Source organism: Rhipicephalus microplus, chromosome 5 (assembly GCF_043290135.1).
Source record: "Rhipicephalus microplus isolate Deutch F79 chromosome 5, USDA_Rmic, whole genome shotgun sequence".
Lineage (NCBI taxonomy): Eukaryota > Metazoa > Arthropoda > Arachnida > Ixodida > Ixodidae > Rhipicephalus > Rhipicephalus microplus.
This window is the reverse complement of record NC_134704.1, coordinates 221,520,139-221,544,631: the sequence shown is the minus strand read 5'-3', so window position 1 is coordinate 221,544,631 and position 24,493 is coordinate 221,520,139. Positions and strand designations below refer to the sequence as shown.

The 24,493-nt window shown below is 51.1% G+C and overlaps 1 protein-coding gene across 1 annotated transcript in view; it reads left to right on the top strand.

The window, feature by feature from the left end:
* The window catches only part of LOC142817631 (glutathione S-transferase 3, mitochondrial-like), a 66,229-nt gene extending 43,698 nt beyond the window's left edge, over positions 1 to 22,531 (top strand). Inside the window, exon 3 of the mRNA XM_075894684.1 lies at positions 20,433 to 22,531. Within this exon, the coding sequence (XP_075750799.1) occupies positions 20,433 to 20,533 (101 nt within the window). The 3' untranslated portion in view covers positions 20,534 to 22,531. The remainder of the gene's footprint in view (positions 1 to 20,432) is intronic.
* Positions 22,532 to 24,493: the final 1,962 nt, after the last annotated feature.

The following is a 24,493-nucleotide window of genomic DNA, read 5'->3' as shown; positions in this document are numbered from 1 at the left end:
CCCTGAGCACCGCTGCCCGAGTCGGAAGCTATGAGCTACGCCGCTGCAGTGCGCCACAATGCTCCTCTCCGTCCACGGCAAAACGCCACCTCATCGCACTTCCCTCGACAGACGCCACCGCCGCCCCCCCCCCCCCCCGACGTCCTACCGTTCGCCAGCGGCCCAGCGCAGTGCACCGAGGAAGACTGACGTCTGGCGCACCTCTGACCACCACCCGCTCTGCTACCACTGCGGCGAGGCCGGACACACATACCACCTTTGGCAGTACCGACAGATGGGACTGCGTGGCTTCGCCGTCAATGCACTACGTCCGCAGCCAGGAGAACGACCACGTGACATCGCCGACTACCTGACAGGAACTCAGTGGACACCACGAAGCCCTTCGCGTTCGCCGTCGCCCAGCCGCCGCACCTCACCGTACCACCGGCAGTACTCTGGCCCAACGCGGGGCCGGTCTCTTAGCCCGTATCCGGGATACTAAGGGCAGCAACCGATGGAGGTGCGGTTGCTGTGCGACGAACTACCGAAGATCCTCCTCCGGCGACGACGCCGCGACGGAGTTTTCCGAACACAACGCCAACCAGGCAAAGCCCTGACGGCGAAACCTCACTTACCGAAGGTGACCTGACGACGCAACATGGAAGCAGCGGAACAAGCCGACGCAGCCGTGACCCGACGCCACGCCCTACCTGTAATGCGAGACGGCGAACTAGCGACCTCGACGTTCTTATCGACAGCCACAGTGTGACCGCTCTCGCCGATACTGGAGCCGACTACTCCGTCATCAGTGGGTCGTTCGCCGCGAAATTAAAGAAAGCTAGGACAGCGTGAGAAGGCCCTGAAATCCGTACAGCCGGAGGCCATCTCGTAACGCCTGCAGGAATCTGCACAGCGAGAGTCACCATTAATGGCCGTATTTATCCTACAGACTTCGTAGTCCTACAGCGTTGCTCGAGAGATGTAATCCTTGGCATGGACTTCTTATACCTCCACGGTGCTGTCATCAACCTAAAAACAAAGTCGATAACGTTATCCACAGAAGAAGCACTACCGCCGCGCACGCCGTAAAGAAACCATGCCTTGAATGTGCTGGAAGAACAAGCCACCATTTCGCCTCCTTCAAGCATCATTATTTCAGTCGGCGATCCTAACTAACCTGACTTGGAAGGCGTCGTTGAAAGCAGTCAGCATCTGTTGGTCACCTGAAGTATTTGCGTCGCAAGAGGAATCGCAGAGCGGTGGGGAGGCAAAGCAACGGTTATGCTCACGAATTTCAGCAATGAGTACAAACATGTAAACAAAGGAACAACGGTCGCATACATAGAAGAAATTGTCGAAGCCACCAGTGCTTTCGCCCTCGCCGATTCTGCGGAACCTGCTCAGAGGAACCAAGCCCCTCCCATAGCTTTCGATGTCAATCCCAGACTTCTGAACCATAAGCAAGAACAGCTCAAGGCCCTGCTCCTGCAATACGAAGATTGCTTTTCGCCATCATCAAAAATTTGGCAGACCTCAATCACGAAACATCGCATCATAACCGAAAAAAATGCCAGACCACTCCGTCAGAGTCCGTACAGGGTTTCGACGCGAGAACGTGAGGCCATGAAGAAACAAGTTGATGAAATGCTGCGGGATGACATTATCCAGCCGTCCAAGAGTTCATGGGCATCCCCCGTGGTGTTAGTGAAGAAAAAGGATAGGACCCTACGTTTCTGCGTCGATTATCGCCGCCTGAACAAAATCACAAGAAAAGACGTGTATCCTCTCCCACAAATAGACGACGCACTTGATCGGCCCCATAACACCAAGTACTTTTCGTCAATCGACCTCAAGACTGGCTATTGGCAAATCGAAGTGGACGAAAGAGACCGAGAGAAGGCGGTGTTTATAACACCGGACGGCCTCTTCGAGTTTAAGGTGATGCCCTTCGGTCTTAGCTCAGCGACTGCAACTTTTCAACGCGTTATGGATACAGTACTGGCAGGGTTGAAGTGGCAGACTTGCCTTGTGTACTTGGACGACGTCGTCGTGTTTTCCTCGAGTTTTGACGCCCATCTTCGGCGCCTTGAAGCTGTACTTCAAGCCATCGAGATGTCCGGGCTCACACTGAAGCCAGAAAAGTGCAGATTCGCGTACGAGGAGCTCTTGTTTCTGGGGCACGTTATTAGCAAGTATGGAGTTCGTCCCGATCCACGGAAAACAGCCGCCATCGCTGACTTCCCGCCGCCCACTGACATGAAGGCGGTGCGCTGATTTCTGGGCCTGTGCGCCTATCATAGGCGGTTCGTGAAAAACTTCGCCCGCATCGCCGATCCTCTCACTGACCTTACCTAGGCCGACGTGGAGTTCAAGGGGGAAACGCCGCAGGAACACGCTTTTCTGGAGCTTAAACATTTTCTGGAGCCTCCAGACGCCTCCGTTACTTGACCATTTTGGCAAATTCGCCGAGACAGAAATACACACTGACGCAAGCAGCGTAGGTCTTGGCACCGTTCTTGTGCAGAGGGCTGACGGACTTGAAAGGGTTATTAGTTACGCCAGCTGATCACTATCCAAAACAGAAGCCAATTATTCCACAACAGAAAAGGAGTGCCTCGCCATCATCTGGGCTACGTCGAAATTTCGCCCTTACCTCTACGGCAGGCCCTTCAAAGTTGTGAGCGACCATCACGCCTTGTGTTGGCTAGCCACCTGGAAGGACACTTCAGGTCGCCTCGCACGATGGATCCTGAGACTTCAAGAATATGACATTATTGTCATTCACAAGTCCGGCAAGAAACAGTCCGACACCTGTCTCTCTCGTGCGCCTGTCGACCAACCACCACCCGATGACCCGGATGCCGACTACTTCTTGGAAATAATAACTACCGACGACTTCGCTGAACGACAGCGGGCCGACCCGGAACTTAAGGCCCTAATAGAATACCTGGAAGGCAGGACCGCCGAAGTCCCGAAGGTATTCAAGCATGCACTTGCGTCGTTCTTCCTGCGAAACGGTCTTCTACAAAAGAAAAACTTTTCACCACTTCGAGCTAAGTACCTCCTTGTGGTGCCTTCAGCTCTGCGACCAGAACTCCTGCAGGCTTTGCACGACGATCTGACGGCAGGGCACCTCGGTGTTTCTCGCACGCTCGTGAGGGTACAAGAAAGGTACTACTGGCCACGTCTTACCACCGACGTCACTTGTTATGTGAGGACATGCCGAGACTGTCAGCGATGCAAGGCACCGCCGACAAGGCCAGCGGGACTTCTGCAGCCAATTGAACCACCTTGCCGACCTTTCCAGCAGATTGGTATGGACCTACTGGGGCCGTTCCCGACGTCGGCTTTCGGGAACAAGTGGATCGTGGTAGCTACCGACTACCTCCCCCACTACGCCGAGACAAAAGCCCTTCCCAAAGGCAGTGCATCCGAGGTAGCTAAGTTCTTCGTCGAAAATATCGTCCTACGTCACGGCGCCCCGGATGTCCTTATCACCGACAGAGGAACGGCATTTACTGCCGACCTAACTCAAGCTATCTTGGCATACAGCCAGACAAGCCACCGCCGGACGACAGCGTACCACCCACAGACCAACGGCCTCACCGAGAGGCTTAACAAGACGATCGCCGACATGCTGGCAACGTACGTCGATGTCAAATACAAGACATGGGACGCCATTCTTTTCTCCGTACGTGACCTTCGCATACAACACGGTGGTGCAGAAGACGACGAGGATATCTCCATACAAGTTGGTCTATGGAAGGAACCCGGCAACGACGCTCGATGCCATGTTACCCAACGTCACCGACGAAGAAAACCTCGATGTGAGTGAGTACCTTCAACGCGCCGAAGAAGCCCGACAACTCGCACGTCTCCGTATCGAGAATCAACAGACGACTGACAGCCGCCGTTACAATCTTCGAAGACGCTTCGTGGAATACCAGCCCGGTGAACGTGTTTGGGTGTGGACGCCGATACGCCGACGTGGACTAAGTGAAAAGCTTCTGCGATGGTACTTCGGACCGTACAGGGTGGTTCGACGTCTCGGCCCACTTGATTACGAGGTTGTCCCCGACGGCATCGCGAACTCTCAACGACGCCGATCGCGATCTGAAGTCGTCCATGTCGCGCGCCTCAAGCCGTTTCATGCGCGTTGACAAACTGAAACAGTGTTTTTTTGTATTATTATTGTATCATAATTTATTCATTGTACTTTCTTGCATTATTATTGTACCTTTATCTTTATTTAAAGCATCGGGATGATGTCTTTTTCAGAGGGGGCAATGCCACGTTCCATTTCCCAAGTTTTGTTATCGTCCCAAAACACTACATAATTCTCAGCGCAAACCGCGCCTGCAGTTTTTGAGAAGCTTCCGGACTGTAGTAGATCATTTCGATAATATCACGCCCACTCTGCGAACTGTAGAGATTATTCTGGAACCTACGCCACCGCCAGCGATAACGCTATAACATTCGACGGCAAGAGTAATAAATGCCGACGCGCTTCGCCGCTTGTCAGTAGTTGATCGACGGCCGACGCTCCGGTCACTGCTATCTGGTGCCGGGGCAATCCCTTCTGGGTTTTTGGATTTCACGGTCAGCCCAGGTCCTGCCGGCTTCGTCGCCTCGTGCGAGCGACTGCCACCTCTGGGTCTCGGGCATTCCAGCCCGGAGCCCCCCACCCCTATGCCAGGAGGAGCACGGTTGCCGGTCCACGCTACCTTCCCGGAGCCCGCCTGCAGCCCACCCGACTCCACCTGATCCCGAGCGGCGTCTCCCCAGGCTTAGCCGCAGATTTACCAGAGTGCAGCTCGACTTCACGCTACTAGTTTTCTACAAGTCGCGCCCCCTTCTGCTGGCGACAGCCCCTCCAGAATGGCGGCCACTACCGACCTACCAGTGCGGGAGAATTGCTTCCTCTTCACAGCGCCGGACGGCGACGTATCCCTTGATGATCTTATAGACGCTATTGAATTAGAAGCTGGTGATGATAGTGTTCTTGTTATGCAGCATATGGGCGGGGCCAAGTTTCTCGTCTGTACACTGTAGCGATCAAGCTATGCCTTGACCCAGCGGGTCATTCGCCACGCCGGATTAGTGCCAAAAGGACAGTCTCGCCACGGCTGGACGGAGGAAGCAACAGAAGCCGACCCCACGAGACGGCGCCCACTGATTGACAGCGGCGCCAACTGGGTGGAATGTCGCTGAAGAGGGTTTTGGAGCCGCCGCTCTATCTCCCGCCTGGGCCACGCATCGTTAGCGCGTTAACCGGCAGACGACGACGGCGCTGGTCAAAGGGCTCTCCCCAGAGGAATCCACGAACCTGGCACCTCTCGAAAGAGCGGCGCTTCTTTAATCCGCAGTCAAGTAGCCGACCGGCCGACTGCCTATGCCCGCCAGGCATTGTCCCAGAGGACGAGACGTAGTGTCGCCAAGACGCCGCGACGCCCCAGAGAGGACAACAGGGACGGCGTCTTCCTGGGGGAGACCGCGGCGGCTGCCGCGGATCGCCCCGCTAATTGAGCGAACAAAATCGGCGGACCCTCTGAAGTATGCGGCCAGGATCGTGGGCGCTCTCGACTAAAGGCACACACACGACGAGGAAGAGCACTGCTGGCGCCACCACAGTGCCGTGTTCACGTGGACCTTGCATGCTCGCCCCCCCCTCACCTGTGTGTGCGTGATTGGTGGTCGACTCGGAGAGGAGGAGCCCTACAGGGCATAAAACGACGCGGCAGAGTGCTGGACGCTGCTCTGAACCTTGCTCTGAACTATGTGAAGTTCAACCACCACGCTCGTGGTTTGTTAAACCACTAGTTCTTCTCTTCTCTTCTGTCATCTCGACAACTCACTGTAAAGATGTAAATAAATCCGTTAAGTTCGCTCAAAGCTCTCCCCTGGTCCTTGGCTCGACGGAGCGACGGCGATCGGCCCCGCTACCCGCAGACTGCGGTCGCCGCGACGCGCAACAACTGGTGGCAGCGGTGGGATGTGAGCCTGGAGGACGGAGAATGAACAACACGCCGAGATTATGGAGACTGGCAGCTGTGGACTGGTGAGTGCTGGCTTTGGTTTTTTGGTTGCCAGGCTGATTAGATAGAAGTGCAATCTTTTCGCTGGTAGAGGCTACCACAGAAGCAGTTGGTTACGGAACTTCTGGATAGAGAGTGAGCTGCACCACACTAGTTCTCTGTCATGGATTGGAAGCGCTTGTTGAAGAATCAGCTCCTGATTCTGGGGGAGGAGCTGGGAGCAGAAGTAGATACGGGGATGAAGAAACACGCAATTGTTGGCGCTATCGAGGGCTTGAATCTGAGCAGTGAAGATAATAAAGAAACGTGGAACTAGATTCAAAAGCAACAGGAACAGGAGCGTCAGGAAAGGCGTGAGGAACGCGAGCATGAAACAAAAAGACAGCAGTCTGAGAGAGAGAAACGCCGCTCAGAAAGCGAGCGTGAAATAGAAAGACTGGAGCACGAGATTGCGATCCGCAAACGAGAACTCGAGTTGAGAAAGAGGTCAGGTAGTAGTCCCCAGCAAGTGGTACCTTATCGCAACTTGAAGGCCGAGTACTGGATGTCTAGGTACATGCAGCCATATACAGATTCAGGAGATATTGGCTGGTACTTTAGGATATTTGAGCGGAAGTGCGAGGAACTGTCATTTGAGCGAGACACATGGTGTCAAAGGCTACTAACGGTTCTGCCTTGCGAGGCAGATGAAGCTGTTGCGCGACTCAGTGAGCAGGACGCGAACAACTACGATGTAGTTAAGGCAGAAATGCTCAGGTTATTCGGAACTTCCGTCAGCAGAAAAATAGAGCAGCTCAGACAAGAGTCTGAAAGAAAGTGCGAAGCTGAAAGACGGGAGTCTGAAAGCGAGGCGCGTCAGGAAGCTGTGCTGAGTAGAGAGGCCGACGAAGGCCAGAGCGAGTGCGACGAGGTGCTTTGCCAGTTAACTGTTAGCGAAACAGCTAGAATAGCTGTAGAGAATCTGGCACAGACCTCAACTGTGTTTGTCGTGGCGGTGGATCTTGCAAATGAGGTCGAAGTAGGCAAGAACACCGGGGAAGGCTCAGAAGAAGCGAGCGTAGAGAAGGGTATCAGTGCAGTTGCAGACAGCTCTCAGGAATGCGAGCAAGATTTTTCGAAGGGAAACAGCTGCATTGTTCCTAAGTGTGTTAACAAGTCCGCCGGTCTAGAGGGTGAGAATAAAAATGACCAGGTCGAAAATCATTTAGACCGCGCGACTGAGACAGCTGACGAAAGCTGTGAGAGGGTTCACGAGTGTGAGATGCGATCGGGAGGCTCGGAAACGACACGCAAAAAGCGGCGCAGACGAAAGAGACGTCGCTAATCCGCGAGAAAGACGAACAGTACTACGCGTGTAAAAGAAGGCGCAAAACCTGTCCGCGTAGCAAATAAGAGCTTTGCAGCAGCGTCAAAATTACATTGCATGCGTCCGAGCAACTGGACGAAAAGTAAGAGGAAAGCGGGTTCGCGAATGGAATTGCGTGGAGAGCGCCGGTCTTTCCGTTCTATCCACAGAACGTTTCAGGGCGCACCTGAGTACAGCGTTAGCACAGGTGAATCAGCCAGACAAGGCGACAGAGCCAAGAAATCAAAGTGCCGAAACACTGTGGCAGGTGGTGCAGAAGCACCCTTGAGCTGTAAAACTACCGATGACGCAACCCGAGGCCAATTTCCTAACGGTGCAGAAAAAGTCGGTTGTAGACGTCGCCGTAGAGGAGTGAAAGGTACGCGCGCGACAAAGCGACGGCAAGGAGGAAGCAAACATCGCCGAAAAAGAAAGAAGCGGAAGCGATCGGCACCGCCTAAGCCTAGGGCAGGTCCCGCTCTGTCCCGAGAAAGACGAAAGGGTAGGCCATTATTCCGTTTCAGGAAACGTCCCTGGTGGCGTCCATGGAGGCGCCAGCGGCGAGACAGGTGTAGAGGGGGGAAACGAGGTGCGTTACCCCAACGAAAAGCGCAGTTGCGTTCGATGACTTCGGGAAAGCGGCCTTGCCCGGTGGGTCAAAGTCGAAAGCCCAGAGTGGCTAAATACCGCGTAGGGGAGAACACACAAAAAAAAAACGGCACAGGTTTCACCCCTGCTCCTCACGTCCCTTGCACATTCCTGAGAGGAGCCGGCCGAAATTCAAAATGAGGCGTGACACCAGGACACAGCCTAGCATTAGTGTCTTTTGTAGCCTCTGGCGTGTTCGAAAACCGCCGGGACCGCGACCCCATTGTGTGCGATTCAGGCAAAACTAGTGTAGAAAAGGGGGCACGGTCAGTTTTAGTAATTGTTGCACGCGCGTGCTGAGTATGGTTATTCAGTATTGAATTGGAGATGCGTACTGGTGTGTTTAAGTTTGTAGGTTACAAGATGCGGTGTTATTTTTTTTAAAGAAAAACCGCTGAGCTAAAGCATGAAGGTTAGTAAAAGTAATTTAATCATTAGTACAAATATACCGAGAAGGTAAAAACTAAGGAAAATTGTTATATTTTTTTAGTGTTTCAAAGGTTTAGTGTAATATCGTATGCCTTTACTGTCATGTGGATGTGGCTTGAATGGGCATTTAAGGAAGAAGATATTAACATAGACCAGATGATTTCGTAAAATGATTAAGTTTGGCGTGACACGGTGTAGTCGTTACGCGCTATGAGAATTGAGAACAATTGGCGCACGGTTTTAGCATAAACCAGTGCAAGTGTTGTGGGTTGCTTTTGATAAGTATTGCACCTAAGATTACTTTTGTGTTCAGTTGAGGGACGGTTTTCCGTAATGATTTTAAGGGGTATTTGGAGTAATAGAAATTTTTAGCTATGGGCAAGAGTATTAGTGTGGTTGCCATTTAAAAGAAAAAAAAGCGTAGGTGCATTGTGGCACATTTGAAAGACCGGCCTAGTTGCCGAAAACTCATTGCCGGCGCTTGCTGGTTCTAGCGGTTGGTCTTTGTGGTTTCAGTGGTGTTGGGAGACTGCGGTTACTGTGATCTCTCCCGTCGAGCAGCTGATACAACCCGACGTCCGAGATCTTCCCGTCGGCGGAGGAGCTGTAGCGATCAAGCTATGCCTTGACCCAGCGGGTCATTCGCCACGCCGGATTAGTGCCAAAAGGACAGTCTCGCCACGGCTGGACGGAGGAAGCAACAGAAGCCGACCCCACGAGACGGCGCCCACTGATTGACAGCGGCGCCAACTGGGTGGAATGCCGCCAAAGAGGGTTTTGGAGCCGCCGCTCTATCTCCCACCTGGGCCACGCATCGTTAGCGCGTTAACCGGCAGACGACGACGGCGCTGGTCAAAGGGCTCTCCCCAGAGGAATCCACGAACCTGGCACCTCTCGAAAGAGCGGCACTTCTTTAATCCGCAGTCAAGTAGCCGACTGGACGACTGCCTATGCCCGCCAGGCATTGTCCCGGAGGACGAGACGTAGTGTCGCCAAGACGCCGCGACGCCCCAGAGAGGACAACAGGGAGGGCGTCTTCCTGGGGGAGACCGCGGCGGCTGCCGCGGATCGCCCCGCTAATTGAGCGAACAAAATCGGCGGACCCTCTGAAGTATGCGGCCAGGATCGTGGGCACTCTCGACTAAAGGCACACACATGACGAGGAAGAGCCCTGCTGGCGCCACCACAGTGCAGTGTTCACGTGTACCTTGCATGCTCGCCCCCCCTCACCTGTGTGTGCGTGATTGGTGGTCGACTCGGAGAGGAGGAGCCCGACAGGGCATAAAACGACGCGGCAGAGTGCTGGACGTCGCTCTGAACCTCGCTCTGAACTATGTAAAGTTCAACCACCACGCTCGTGGTTTGTGAAACCACTAGTTCTTCTCTTCTGTCATCTCGACAACTCACTGTAAAGATGTAAATAAATCCGTTAAGTTCGCTCAAAGCTCTCCCCTGGTCCTTGGCTCGACGGAGCGACGGCGATCGGCCCCGCTACCCGCAGACTGCGGTCGCCGCGACGCGCAACAACACGTAACGCCAGCCAGGCAAAAAAGTTAATGGTGGCGGAAGGTTTCAAGGTTAATGGAGTAAGCGTACCGGTTGAGGCCGTCGGGCCGCCGGTCACGTACGTCAACGTCTACCGATACCCCGCCTACCTGTCTGACGACATACTTGGTAACGCCCTAGCACAGTACGGTAAGATGCGGGGCATCTCGTTTGCTACTGTGGCCACCCGCCAAAATAAGTTGAACGGCGTCAGAGTCGTAAAAATCGAAATGAGTAAGCCGGTGCCCAACTTTGCGACCATTTCGGGGCACCGGGTCATGTTCGAATATAGAGGCATGAGACGGGTGTGCGCGCGATGTAGTGAGGTGGGCCACATGGCGACCGCATGCTCCGCACCACACTGCAAACGATGCGGAACTTTCGGTCGTAAAACTGAGGGCTGTTCAGCCGAATGTAAGCGTTGCGGGGGTCACCACGGAACGAAAGAATGTTTTAGGAGGCGCTCTTATGCGTCAGCCGCTCGTGGGTTCCCCTCGGTATCGGACCTCGCGTCGAACTCGGTCCAGCCGAGTGGCTCCCCGTCGCAGACGCCAGGCGAACCCCCCTCTCGCTTACAAGTGCTCGTACCCAAGACCGCGGCCCGCGCCCCCCCCCCCCCCCAAGGCCTCCCTCCAACTAAGGCCGCGAAACGGATGCCAGCTTGCTCACAGGAAGCACTTCGGCGGATTCATCCGCCAACGAGGAAGACAAGCCCGACAAGACTGACGTTGCCGCCACCATGTCATCGGAAACGGAATCGAGTGACCTCGAAACCGTCTCGGCCCAATCGTCCCCGTCTATGCCATTCGTCCCTCCGTCAGTTTAAGATGAAGGCCACAACTTCCCGGTGCTTGCCCAAACTTTCAAGCGAAGTGACCCCCCCCCCCCCCCAACAGCCTCCCAAACACCCTTTAACGTGTTGGCCCGAGTGTGCGCCCAGGACTTGGATGACGCTACCAATGACCCCTCCAAGGACGAATTGCCCATCGTGAGCCGCGGGTATTACGCGCTCCCTGACGACCAAGACCATGCTCAAATAAACCAGCCCCTCTCCTTTGAGCTCCCCTCGGTAATGCGTCGCCCTACATAGACCGCCAACTTGACCCACTCGCGTTCCAGCGGGTGCCAGGCCGTGAGCAGAGAGCTCGTTCGCGCTCGCGCCGACGCCAGGGAGAGGAAAACAAGAAAGAAACGAGAGGGAGAGCCACAAGCAGAGAGGCGCGAAAACGCCAAATTGGGTCAGAAGCGACGGCGAGCGACAGCGATGCCCCACCGAAGGCGAAGACGCAGAAGCTCGGCCAAAGCGCCGCAGGCAAAGGGGAACCGCCCCCTAAAGCCAGCGAGCCGATCTGATAACACCTTCGCTTCGTTACAGACGGCAGTGCCCGTGCGCGCCGGCGCCGCCGTTTACCCCTTCCTGTTTCACTCCCCCATGCGCTGCCTCCCCTTGCCCTCACCCCTCCCTTCCACACACTCACGTACCCCCCCCAACACCCTCTAGACTTTTAAGGCCTGAAGGCTGCCGCCGTGACGTCACAGAGCGGAGGCGAAGGCGGCGCCCGGCCGCCGTGGAGGAGTGCCTTCAGCATGCACTGTGAAGTAATGAACAGGCTGTTCCCGCCGCTAAAAAGGAAGTTTACAGCTGCAAACATTTATCGACCAGTAAACCTCACCCAATGTAACATTTTCTTCGTTTCAAACCAGCAGAAAAGCGTGCTTGGGAGAAAGAACTAGCAAGCGCACGGAAATGTCGTTAGTCAAGCTACCAGCAGTACATTTACAGCGCGATAGTGAACTCGTACATAGGTATTGTCATCAATTCTTGTCTATCCTTGTTTACGTATCCCATAGGTAACAGGATCTTTAGTCTCATAGATATATGCAACAAAAAGCAGCCCGAACGGATAGTTAAGGTCGCATCTCGGAAATAAGTACCTACATGTAAATCATTCCGGTCTGTTCAAATGGTTCAAAACAATACTACTCGTACACGAGCGTTAGCATTTGCCATTTAGCAAAAATAAAAGTTGACTGCTTTCGGGTGTTAATGTGAATTTGCGAAACATTTCCCTTCGTCAGTTGCGACTGCCAGCGGGCGATACATTTATGGACAGGCAGTAAATAAATTCCAGAGCAAATCTTACACAGATTGCGAGGCATTTAGAATGCTTTATAAATGAGGTTGGGAGACGAATAGCATCTTGTCTGAACAAGTTTATTTACAGGCACTTATTTACAGCACATTTATTTACAACACACAAGTTTATTTACAAAGCCACTTCGACAGCTATTTCTTGCTGAGTGTTTGCAACTTTCTCTTTTTTTGTGCGTCAGAATGCGCTTTTGAAATGTCATCATTCATTCTTCTGCAGAAGTTTTTGAGCAGAATATTTGTGCTGCACCACAACACATATTTCAGAACTACCTCGCTGGTGTGTCCATCGTCGCAAGTGTCGAAATCGGACGACTCGTCGTTTGTCAGCAGCTCCACCGTGAGATTTGTAACAACTTGCCGCTGGTTTGAGAGTTTCAAAAACACTTCGTTTTGTGAAAGTTGCTCCACGACGGCGTAATTATGTGCCACAGCATTCACAACCGACATTGCTGGGTGCACAAGCCCTCCTCGATCCATCGATCTGATGAGGTCGTAATGTTTGTCAGCAACTGACACTGAAATTTCCTTATTCAGTGTCAGTGCTTCCCTACACTTGTCGCACTTGAGTTTCTTCAAGGCCGCATAGGCTGCATACCCTGCCACATACACCAGTACAGGGATAATGTCTTTCATCTTTGACAGCGTTTCTTCTGTGACAACTACGTTGCAGCCGGGCCCTGAACAGTTAGCTTCACTGTCAAGATCCTGCCATTGCTCGTCTGGGTCACTGACACTTACAGTATTGACAACCGTCGGCAGCGTGCTTTGCAAGCGGAGTTTATTTTCACACTCATACACTTGCCTTATCGACACATGGTATTGAGCGCCAGCTAGCTGTCTGTATTTGCCGAAACGGTCTTCCAGGCAATCGGTCTGTATTTTGCCAAGCAGCACATAGGTAAACTTCAGTTCATCTAAGCAGTACCTGGAAATCTCAATGAGACCTTGCGTAGTCTGATACAGAGCAGCATGGGTTTCCTTCGTCAGCGTACCACTATCGCAACCCTTCGTCCTTTCTTTCCACTCCTCCATCCAGTCCAGAAGGTTGTAGAGGAAATCTACTTTTCTGTCGGAAAGCGAAAACACGGGCTCTTGAAATTCGTCCCTTAATCTGGCTCCCTTAGACGGGGTCTTCACGTTCACGATCTTCCACCATTTCACCATGATTTCAATGAACGTGGCGGTCCCTTCTACATGGCAGAGATTGTTCTTTCCCCCAATTTCACGAACAGCGGGAGGAACAGTATCGTTCAGCACTTGCAAAGCAAGTTTCACATTCTGCTTCTCGAGGTTTGACGGAAACAGGGCTTTCCGCGACAGCGTGTAAGCATGCCTGAGTAGTTGGCCAACCTCAAGGTTGTACACATCTACAATGGTGCCAAACGATGCCGACAGCATACGTCTTTCCGAAGCCGTTTGCTGCTCGAATTCTGGGAAATAGAAGCAGCGTTGGTGATTGCGCTGTTTTATCCAGTTGTTGCGAACGCACTTTAGAATGTGCACTGGATCAATCACAACGAATAAAGGCCTTTTGGGATCGCAAGGGTGCGGGTACACGAAAGCTGGCGAATCGCTGGTTAGCGCTGATGAGAACTGTTCCATTGCGTTACGGTTCACTCTGTTGTTATCGGTCACAACACAAATGACTTTGTACCCGATCTTCTCAAGACCACAGATGACCTCCATGAGCAATTTGTGCAAAATATTTCCTGTGGCGCCGCGGAGAGGCACTATGTGAGCAACTTCTTTAAAACTAGAGGCAACGCTCTGCACCATAAAAACCATGGCGCTAGTAGCGGCCTCGTGGGTGTTCTGCGCAATGCCAGTGATGTTACCGCCCTTGTAATCGAAGAACGGTTTAATGTGGATCTCGTCCACCATGACAGTAACTGCGCGTTGACGCTCATCCAGGCCAGATATCCTTGTCTTCATGTAACCCAAGAAAGTAGAACTCTTATGTTCTGCCTGTGGATTCATTCCCTGGCAGGAACATACAGACCTGATAGTTACTGGATGTGGCATTGTAATATCACCATAACTACGCATATATTTGTACGCATGTGGCGATATTGTGTACAGGAGGCAACAAAACACTGTGAACTCCGGTGAGTACCGCCTCCGCGTCATATTTTTAGAAAGCAGCCTCAACTGCTCTGTCAAGAATCGTATTGCGCCGGCGTTGTCCTCTTCCCCCAGCGGCAATCCACTGAGCAGAAAACAAATGGCTTCAATAATGTCCTCAGTGTGCTCTTTCGATGGTGAGTCCGTGTTGGAGTCCCATGCCTGGACACCGTCGAGGAACTCCATGACGGCCCTTTTGCTTTCTGCTGTAGCCGGGACGCACAAATCGCGCCCTAACGTTGTTGTCGGCTTCTTCATAAAGTGGAAAGTTGTCCCCATGTCAGCTTTTACAACAAGCGAATACTTGATCCAAGGAGCTTCGTCTTCCACGATGTGGACTATGACCAGCCGTTCTTTGTTCTCGATGATGTGCCAGAATGTTGAGTCTCGATTTCTCAAGTGACAAGCTAAATCTCTAATGCATGCTATTCTGTCGGCCTCTTCTTCGCGGAGAGACGTTTCTGCGGATTCTGCAATAGCAGCCTGGAGGGCTTCCGCTTCAAACCGCTTCCGCTTCGAGTCCGGGCTTTCTCTGCTCGTGCTCTCTTTTGAGAAATATGATGGGCAGGCCGGAAATTTCGAAGGCACAGCACCTGGACGAATGCGGGAACTGGGCAAAGGCGCCGTTACCGTACGCCCTGTTCGATCGTCGACGTACGAAGTCTCGTACATTATGTCTTCGGGTTGGAAGTGCAGCTCGCAAACCTATAAAAACGAGTCGTACTTTAACTTCAACCTTTCACCGCATAAACTTTTAGTGCCATGGGCTTTTTGAAGAAGAAATGTTGTGTACTTTTAATTGCAATCTAGAGCACAAAGAAAATTTTGCGGGATAACTCACCCTGGAATACTGTGTCGGACTGAAGTTCTCTCGCGGTACAGCGCGCACCCATTTCCTGCACAGTTCCTCGTCGTGGGGAAACCGGAAAACGCGCACCTTGCGTGTCGAGTCATAATTGCCACGGCACTGCGGCACACAACACTTGTACGGCATGGCGAACTCAGCAGGGTGGTTCTTCAAACTTTGTTCCACACATCACCACAACACGGCTGATAACCACAATTAAATCACAAAATGCACGCAATCACGAAAGCAATAAAATCACAGCACAACGTGTATGCACGTGCACCCACGTGCGCCGGAAAAAACCTGACATGACCGGTTTGTTGCGGGACTACTTGTATTCCGCAGTAAAATATAGTGCGCTCTCACTACGACGTTTCCCAGATGAATAATACTGTTTTGTTAGAATATCAGTGCTATATGAACAATGCTTGAACACCCACAGAGATAATTGCTTTCCTGTCTTTTTGAAATATCACCATGATTCAGAAAAATTAATTTTTGTTGTACTATGGTGCCGCCATCTAGTGGGCCGCAATGAAAACTGACGAAGAAAAATGTTTTCATTGTGTGCTTCCGCGCCCACCACAGCGCCTTGCACCGCTGCCTCCCACGGCGGCGGCGACCGCCTACGCCCCGTGACGTCACCACACTGTGACGTCAGCAGCCCTCCGGCCTGTAGTCTAGAGGGTGTTGACCCCCCTCGTTTCCACTCCACCATATTGCGACTGATGGCTGACCGAATCTGTTTCGCCACTTGGAATGTTCGCGCTTTCCGTGACATGACGAAACAAACCGCGGTCGTTTCCTTTGCGAAAGCCCGCAGCATCGACTTGTTGTTCGTCCAGGAGACGAATTTTTTATCCCCCCTCGACATCGCTCGCTTCCGCAGCCTCTGTCACGTCGAAGCCTTCTTCTCATTGACGAGGGCCAGGTCATGCGGGGTTGGGGTTGTGTTCGTCACCGGGAAGTTTAGGCAAAAAGACCATTGCGTGTTTGGCGCTGACGGCCGCACATTAATGCTTGACATCTTCATCGATGGGCAGAAAGTTCAGTTTGTGAACGTGTACGCGCCAGTAACTCGATCGGAGACGAACCCCTTTTTCAGGGAGCTTGGTGAGTACCTGCTGGCCCCCCTCCCGCACGTAGTCCTTGGAGACTTTAACTGTGCGGTCGACACTGCGAGGGATATCCGGGGACCAAGTTGCGGAGGCTCAGCCTACCGTGCAAAAGAACTGATCAAAGTTCTCGAACGCCTCCGACTTTCAGACGCATGGGTCCGCCTCCACGACGACGACTTCGGCCCCACCCGCGTGTCGAGGGTCACCGCTAGCCGGCTAGACAGCGCGTACTTACCGGAGCTCCTACTTCCATCCCTAACAGCGTGCGAGGTGGTCCCGTTGCCACCCCCTCTGGCCGCTCTGTCTGATCACGCGCCACTGCTAACAACCCTCCGTGCAAAGCCTGGCCCCAAACCAGCCGACGCATCGTGGCGCCTGGATTCTGCACTACTAAAGGATCCGGTGTCTGCACCACAGATCGAGACGCTCATAGAGGCCTCGATTAAAGCATCCCCCCGCGTAACATCGACTACGTGGGACGACGTCAAGGAGGCCTGGAAGGTGCTCCTCCAAGACGAAGGCCGCAAAAGGAAAAAGCGCTTGACGTCCCAGATGAACGAGTTACTGCGCAGAATGCGTATCATTCAGAGTGCTGACACCCTCACCTCCTGTACACGAGATTATTTAGCCTCGCTCAAGGTGCAGTACGAACGGCTTCTTCGGGCAGCTACTGGCGATAAGCGCGCGACTTGGGCCACCTCGAACGAGCGGCCAGAGGTAGCCTCGCGCGAAGTAAGGGGAAACGGCTCTGTGCGTATTGCAGAAGTAAAGCGCCCAGATGGTACCCTCGCGACAGACCCGGTCGAGATCGAGGCGACCTTCTTGCACCACTTCGAGACAGCCTTTCACGAGCCGGACGCCACAATGATCGCCTCGGAGCCAGCGTCCCTGTCGGAGCTGTGTAAATTCCTTAAGCGTCTGGAAGAGGATGAATGCCTGACTATGTGCGGCGCAGCGACGTTACCGGAATTGAGGGCCGCTATCCAGTCAATGCCACCAAACTCGGCTCCCGGTGCGGACGGCCTCACAGCGGGCTTCTACGCCACCTTTTTCGAGGGCCTATGTGAACCGCTCCTAGCCATAGTCAACACGGTCCTCGAGAGACACGCGAAACCTGCCACCTTCGGCATGGGGCGCGCAGTCCTCATTCTTAAAGAAGGTGCACCGCCGAATGACCCTGCTTCTTGGCGCCCAATCACGTTGTTAAATGTAGACTACAAGATCGTGGCGTCAATCTTGAACAGCCGACTAAAGACCTTTCTGCCGGATATTATTGCTCCACACCAGGCTTGCGCTGTCCCGGGCAGATCAATGTTCACCAACCTGACCACGACAAGGGACGTGTTCCAGTACGCTTTGGAGAAAAGAGCCACTGGAGCCTTTTTTTTCACTTGATCAGGCCAAGGCTTTCGATAGGGTCAGGCACGCCTACCTGTTCGAAACCCTGCGAGAGTTTGGCCTACCGGCAAGCTTTGTACAAGTGATAAATAAGGCTCCTGTACTCAGACCTCAGGGGCCACGTAGTGGTAAATGGCTCCACGACGGACACCTTTCAGTACACGAGAGAGATCAGGCAGCGGTGCCCGCTTGGCCCAACCCTCTTTGTACTCGCGATAGAGCCGCTACTTGCATCGCTGGCAAGCGACGCGCACATCCGGGGCCTTCCTCTCACAGGAACTGCGGACCTGAAAGTCCTCGCATACGCTGACGATATCTCCCTTTTTGTGCGAGATTCAAGCAGTCTCGAGCGCTTTCACCAGGCATTCGCGTCATACGCCCTAGCATCAGGTGCACAGCTAAATGAGAGGAAGTGCAAAGCCCTCCTATTCGGCCATTTCCCGGCGCACGGGATCGGCAACTTCGAGGTGGTCACCGCTGTTAAGGTCCTCGGTATATACTTTTCCCGCGAGGGAGTTACGGCCTCAACGTGGTCCCGAGTCGTGGACAGGGCTGCACAAGTGTCAGAGAGCGCTAGCCTACAAGGCCTGACGCTATGCGAGAAAGCAGTAGCCGTCAAAACAAGCATTTGCGCCCTAGCCTCGCATGCGAGCCGAGTAGCGGTGATGCCCACAAGAACAGCAAGCCAGTTGACCAAACTCATTAACGCATACCTCTGGGATGGGAAACCGCCACCATTGAAGCAAAACTTGCTACAACTGGCAGTGTCAGATGGGGGTCTCGGTCTACCACATGTGTTGACCACGAGCAGAGTCCTGGCCCTGAAAACCGCCCGCATGCTCGCGCGCGCGAGCGATTACCTAGGGCGAAACCTACTCCTCTACTGGAGGGGAGTGAAGCACGACTGGCTGGATGCAGGCCGCCACACCGGGCCCTTTGCTGAAGCACCCGCGCCCTTCTATAAAACGGCGTCGGCTACCTGGCGCATGTTGAGGCAAGAAGTGCCCGAAGGCGATGTGGATGAGGACCCGCCAGCGCGCATCGTTGAAGCCATCACGCGGAAGCAGCTGAGCGACACTGAACAAAAAGGAGCTGAGCGCGCGAGGCGCGAATTACTCTCGCTCCGTTGCGGCACCCCCCGTGATGCACAGGATTTCCTCCTGAAAAAGGCCTGGGCCGTCCTCCCCACCAGACAACGCCTGCATAAATTTGGAATAGTCCCGGATGCACGTTGCCCGAACTGTCACGTAGTTGAATCGCAGGATCACGCGTTGTTCCAATGCGTGGTGGTGAAACCCGTGTGGCGGATGGTAGCCCACTCCTTTGGTATTCGCCCACCTCCCCACCACAAGCGCAACAAAGGTGCCTTCTGCCAACTTGTGCTGATCTTCACGATGCTAGCTATTTGGCAAAGGAGATCGCTAGCGGAGGCGCGTAGAAAGCCTGTGCGGAGCCCGTTTCTGGTGGTCTCGCGTATCCGGCGGTTGCTATGGGCCCACCTATCCGGCGAACTCGAGGCCAGCGGCGAGGAAAACTTCCTTCGTCGCTGGCATACCAAATTCTTTTTTCTGAGGAATGGCAATCTAGCCGCTCCAAACACTACCTGGTGACCCCCCTCCCTCTGTCTAGGACATACGGAAGGGGACGTGTGTGTGTGTATATATATATATATACATATATATATATATATATATATATATATATATATATATATATATATATATATATATATATATATATATATATGTGTGTGTGTGTGTGTGTGTGTATATGTATATATTTGTATCACCTTTTTCATTTCATCACCCCATTGTCGTTGTTATTTGTAATCGATTCGGGCAAAGTGTGCTGGTCGACACTTGAGTTAATTTTTGTATAGCGCCTTCTTCATTGATTGGCGCCTTCAGTCAGTTTTTTACGCGCAGATTATTGCTGATGGCTTATTTGGGGGGAAACAAGAGTCCCCCCCCCCACTTCCTTGTAGCCCCCCCCCCTGCGTCCCCCAGCCTCAAGGCCTCTTTTATACTTCCGGGCATGCACTTACTGTGTACGAAAGCAGCATTGTTTCAGGCGACAAAAAAGGAATAATACGTAGAGTTTTACAGCGCTAAGTCGCTTCTTGTTCCAACCGCGTGTTGAGAAGACCTACCGCTGCGCATGATTAAGCCTGCTGGAGCACCACGCGCTGTACAGTAAATAGAGGGGTACATTCCCCCACATACATTGTACCTCGGTAGTGGTGCTTTCCTCATTGTACATGCACCCTTTGTGGTCGTGAAGCTTGATGTTTTTGTCATGTACTTTATCCTTGGTTGGAAGTCAATAAACTTCTCTTTGTTGCTATCTGTGCAAGACTGCTACTGTAATCGAACTTTCCGTTTATCGGGCACAAGTTCGCCCAAATAAACAGTTAAATCCCAACATAAAGTCTCCTGTCTTCGGCCACGTCGCGACTCCATGACAATTGTTTTTAGTGGAGTAAAACAAATGCTGATTAGGTTACAATGATCAAAAATTTTAAAAAGTGTGAGATCTTTCTGCAGTTTACCTTGGGCGGCGTTTTTGTTTTGTTCCACTATTTTTGTCCGCTACCAGATGGAATTTCATGTAACTCTTGACTATAGATAATATATTTTTAACAAGGGCTGACTCTGGCCTTGTTGGTACGACATATTTGAAATGATTTAGCATATATTTATCGAGACAGGATTTACACGAAGGGGATGCATGTTTCTTGTAATGGTAATCCACCTCGTCATTTTGACCAATGCTTGCTGTTCTTGCTGTTCTTCTCTCTCAACATTGTTTGCAGACCCATCCAAGCGGATGCGTGGAAGCTTCCAGTACTTTGATGTCTTTACCCTGCTCGGGCTGACTGTGCGCCAAGGGCTGCGCATGCTGGAAATTGTATAAGGCCGTCACTCCCTTACGTGGCACAAAGCTGTTCAGAGTAGAACAGTATTCAAGCTTTCGGTTAACTCAAGCTGACAACTCACATTTTGGAGACATGAGAGCATGCACAGACAAGACCAATGTAGTACTAGTGCTGCTTTTTTTGCGTTCATGCAAGGAGGTACAACAAATATTTTTTACAGACTGTGGGCGGCAGATATGTTAGCGGGAACTAGAACACTCATGAAAGGTGGGTGAGGGAGTAGCCAGCTTGGGAGGAATAAGTGTTTGTGCTAAGATTGCCATCCTTTTTTAGACAAAAAAAAACTTTATTTTCTGTACATTTCTCTGGGTGTGAAAATTTGTCCCCAGTGGGTATTGTAAGGTTTGTTTTTAATGTGGAATTTTTCTTTTTTTTTTGATGGTCTATCAAAAGTCGCGGGCCTCATCGCAGTGTTTTCCTGCTTTAAAGGGGCTCTCCAACACTATTCAGCCCCCCATGTTTTATTTATGTAGAGTGAAGTACAGACTGATGCAGCAAAAACGGCAGTGATAACGGCACGCAATCTGAAGTTACTCGACTTGAAAAATTCAAAATGCAAGAAAAAAAATGCTGGCCCTCAACTCAAATTTTTTTGCGGTGACTTGACCACATTTCACTCGCCCATGACATTGGAAGGCTGCTCCAATAAAATAAGCTAGAAGCGCCTATGTAGGTGAAGCTTGCACCCCATTGTTGCTTTTTTTTTCAAAGTCATGTTGACCTTGTCACAGTAACAAGCGTGGTGCCTGACGCCTGGCTCGCCAGAACATGAGCGGGGGCTACTGTGTCGAAGCGAGGTATTTGATGCTTTTTTCTACAACATTCCAAATCAATCCCTCCTCTTATTCCGAGAAAGGAACTTGTCGAACAACCAAGACAGTGAAGTGTTGTTGACCCTTCACGTGTTGTTCCGTGAGCCGCCCGACGAACAACAATGGTCCACTGCACCCCTTCAACAGCGCACGTGCGAAAAAAGACAGCTCGCAAACTCCCAATAGCAAGAAGAGGGAAGCCAAAAATCCAGTGGCGAAATGGCAGCAAGCGCCTCTGCCGTGCTTTGTGGTCGCAGTGATCTTTTTCTGTTCAGGGTTCGATGAAACGCACAGAGAAGAAAAATGAAACAGATTGGTAACCCCAATTTCGATCTTACACCACAATCGCTTCTAAGGTTACATTTATCCAATGATATGGCGACAACCTTCCGGCGTCATTTCCGTCCGCAAAGTTCTGGCGAGTGCCACTACGTGTTAATGTGGTCAGCAGCGATGTAGTAACTTTATTGCATGATTAAAATACTAGATCATTTCATATTGGTGCTTAGACACACACTAAACTTATCTCCAGCTATCGGTATACGCAAACTACAGATAAAAAATAGGTGCTTCAATTGTGTTAGAGGGCCCCTTTAATATCCATGCTGCATGCTTCTCTTTAAGGACTACAATGTGCAAGGTCTGGGTGACCTATGCCACACTCGTCGCCTACGTGGATTTCACAGGAGGCGTCATCTGTGTGGGAGAACATGTACTGTAGTATTTCGTTTTTTTTTAACATTTTGTAGCATTTGGCACGTGCTTTATTTTTGATTTCTTGTTTGTGTTTGCATGAGTAAACTTTCGGTTCGAATAGACATTGTTTTATCCCCCACCTGTTTTATTGCTTTTTGTTTCCGTGGAGCTTTTGTATCCTATTTGTGTGTGCGTCTTGCCACAGTCTGGCTGCGCCTTGCAAACAACAGAGGTAGTGGTGACATATCACTGTGACATAGCTGTTGCTGCGAGCGTCCTTTCTTCAAAGTGGTTCGCCACAAATTGCGCTTGTTTTTCTTGCATTATTGGTGACGCTGTGCAATATCTGGTGCATGACATGCCACATTTGTTGTTGACTTGGCCGGTGTGGTGTGATGCGGGAGGTCACGTGATCTATATTTCAACTACAGACTGATTGATGAATAAACTGCTTCTGAAAGTTTTTTACACCAGGACACAGTGAGTTCAGTGTGCACCCCAAAGGGTGTTCGAACACCGCCTCCCCAAAATTTGTCAATGTTGCTTGCATATATATATAAATATATATATATATATATATATATATATATATATATATATATATATATATATATATATATATATATATATATAAAGAACACAAGCGAGTACACGTACGAAAGAGCAATACTTTTATGCCAACGTTTCAGCCGTGGCACGGCCTTCGTCAGGGAATAAAGAGTAGACAAGCAGATGCCCCTTTTAAGGGCCGTTGAAATCACACAATTGATCAGAATAGTGATTAGAAAGTGCGAAAGCAATACCAAAACAACATTGTCAGTATAATTTGATACGAGTATTGAGCAACAATATCGCTGTGGATAACTCAAGATATGAGCGCATAGCTTCAGCGTAGGGCAAATTTTTATGCGTAGGGCAAATTTTTAAAGCAATAAAGCACTTCATAAGCCAAGCGAATATCATGAGCACATGTCACGCACACTGTAAGATACCCGAGGGACAGTAAACAAAATTCAACTGGTAACTGAAGCGTCAAGTTTGATGCCAAACTACTGCATGCGCACATATAATAAATGGAAGCACACACAAAAAATATATATAATCAAACAAATGAGAGAAGAAACGATGGCATGGGTTGGGGGGCATTTAACGCATTCCTGTGATGGACAATGCTACATAGAAAGGAAAGTAACGCGTCCAACGCTTTCGTTGATGCCTGAGTGCAAAGTGTTGAACTTGTTAATGAGATAGGACTCGCGAACTTCTCGGTCATGATGAGTTTTAAACCCGGATTGTAATATTGTGGCTTTGATGTTTTCGAAAGAGTGCCCTGGCATCTGGACATGTTTTGACAGTGGAAGATGAGGAAGGTTAGAAGCATGGGCTCTGTGGTTGTTAAAACGTAACCTGAATGATGTTTCGGTATGCCCAATGTATTGCATACGGCAAGTGGAGCACTCAAGCATGTAGATAACATTAGCGCTGTCGCAAGTGAAGTCTCCGTTGATTTTTAAGGAAAAGTTTGATGCGGTGCTAGTTGCGGTATGAGTACTTGACATGTGCGGGCAAACCTTGCAGCGGGGCTTATTGCAAGGATGGCAACCACTGTAGTTGGACCGATTAATTATTTTCGATGATGTTAATGTATCATGCAGGTTGCGTGATCTGCGGTAAACTACCCTCGATGGTTCCGTAAAAATGTCTTTTAAGTGATCACTTTGTTGCAAGATATTGTGGTGTTTTCTTAGAATATTGGCCACATTAGGAACCGAAGCTGAGTGCGTAAGGATGAGGTTAACACTGTTACGTGAAGTGTTTGCAGATCGTTTGTTGCTTGTGAGCAACTCTTTACGGTCAATGTTGTTAGCCTTCTTGAGGGCGTCGTCTATGATTCCCGATGGGTATCCTTGCCTCGTAAGAGCACCTCGTAGGTCTTCGCAGTTGCGAGCGAAATCATTGTTATCAGAGCAGATGCGTTTAAAGCGAATGGCCTGACTATATGGAATACTGGTTTTGCAGTGTTTTGTGTGACTACTATGGAAGTGAAGATACTGATGTCTATCGGTTGGTTTCCTATATAGTTTGGTCGTCAATTTTCGATTGCACAGTGTCACTGTGACGTCAAGAAAGTTGACACTGGTGTCCGAGTATGAGTGCGAGAATGATATATTTGGATGGGCATTATTATAATCGCTGATGAAAGAAAGAAGCTGGGATTCACCATGATGCCATACTAAAAAAGATGAGGAAGGTTCGCCAAGGAAGATCCGCCAAGCAGGCTAGCATCACAGTTAGCCATATCTTCTCGTTGTCTGTTGTCCTTATGCGAACGTGGGGGGCACCTGTTTCACTGACAGTCCTTGACATAGACATGTCCAGAAACACGGGAGTCTAGTCCGCGTTGCCAATGTGCCCCAACAATATTTGCGA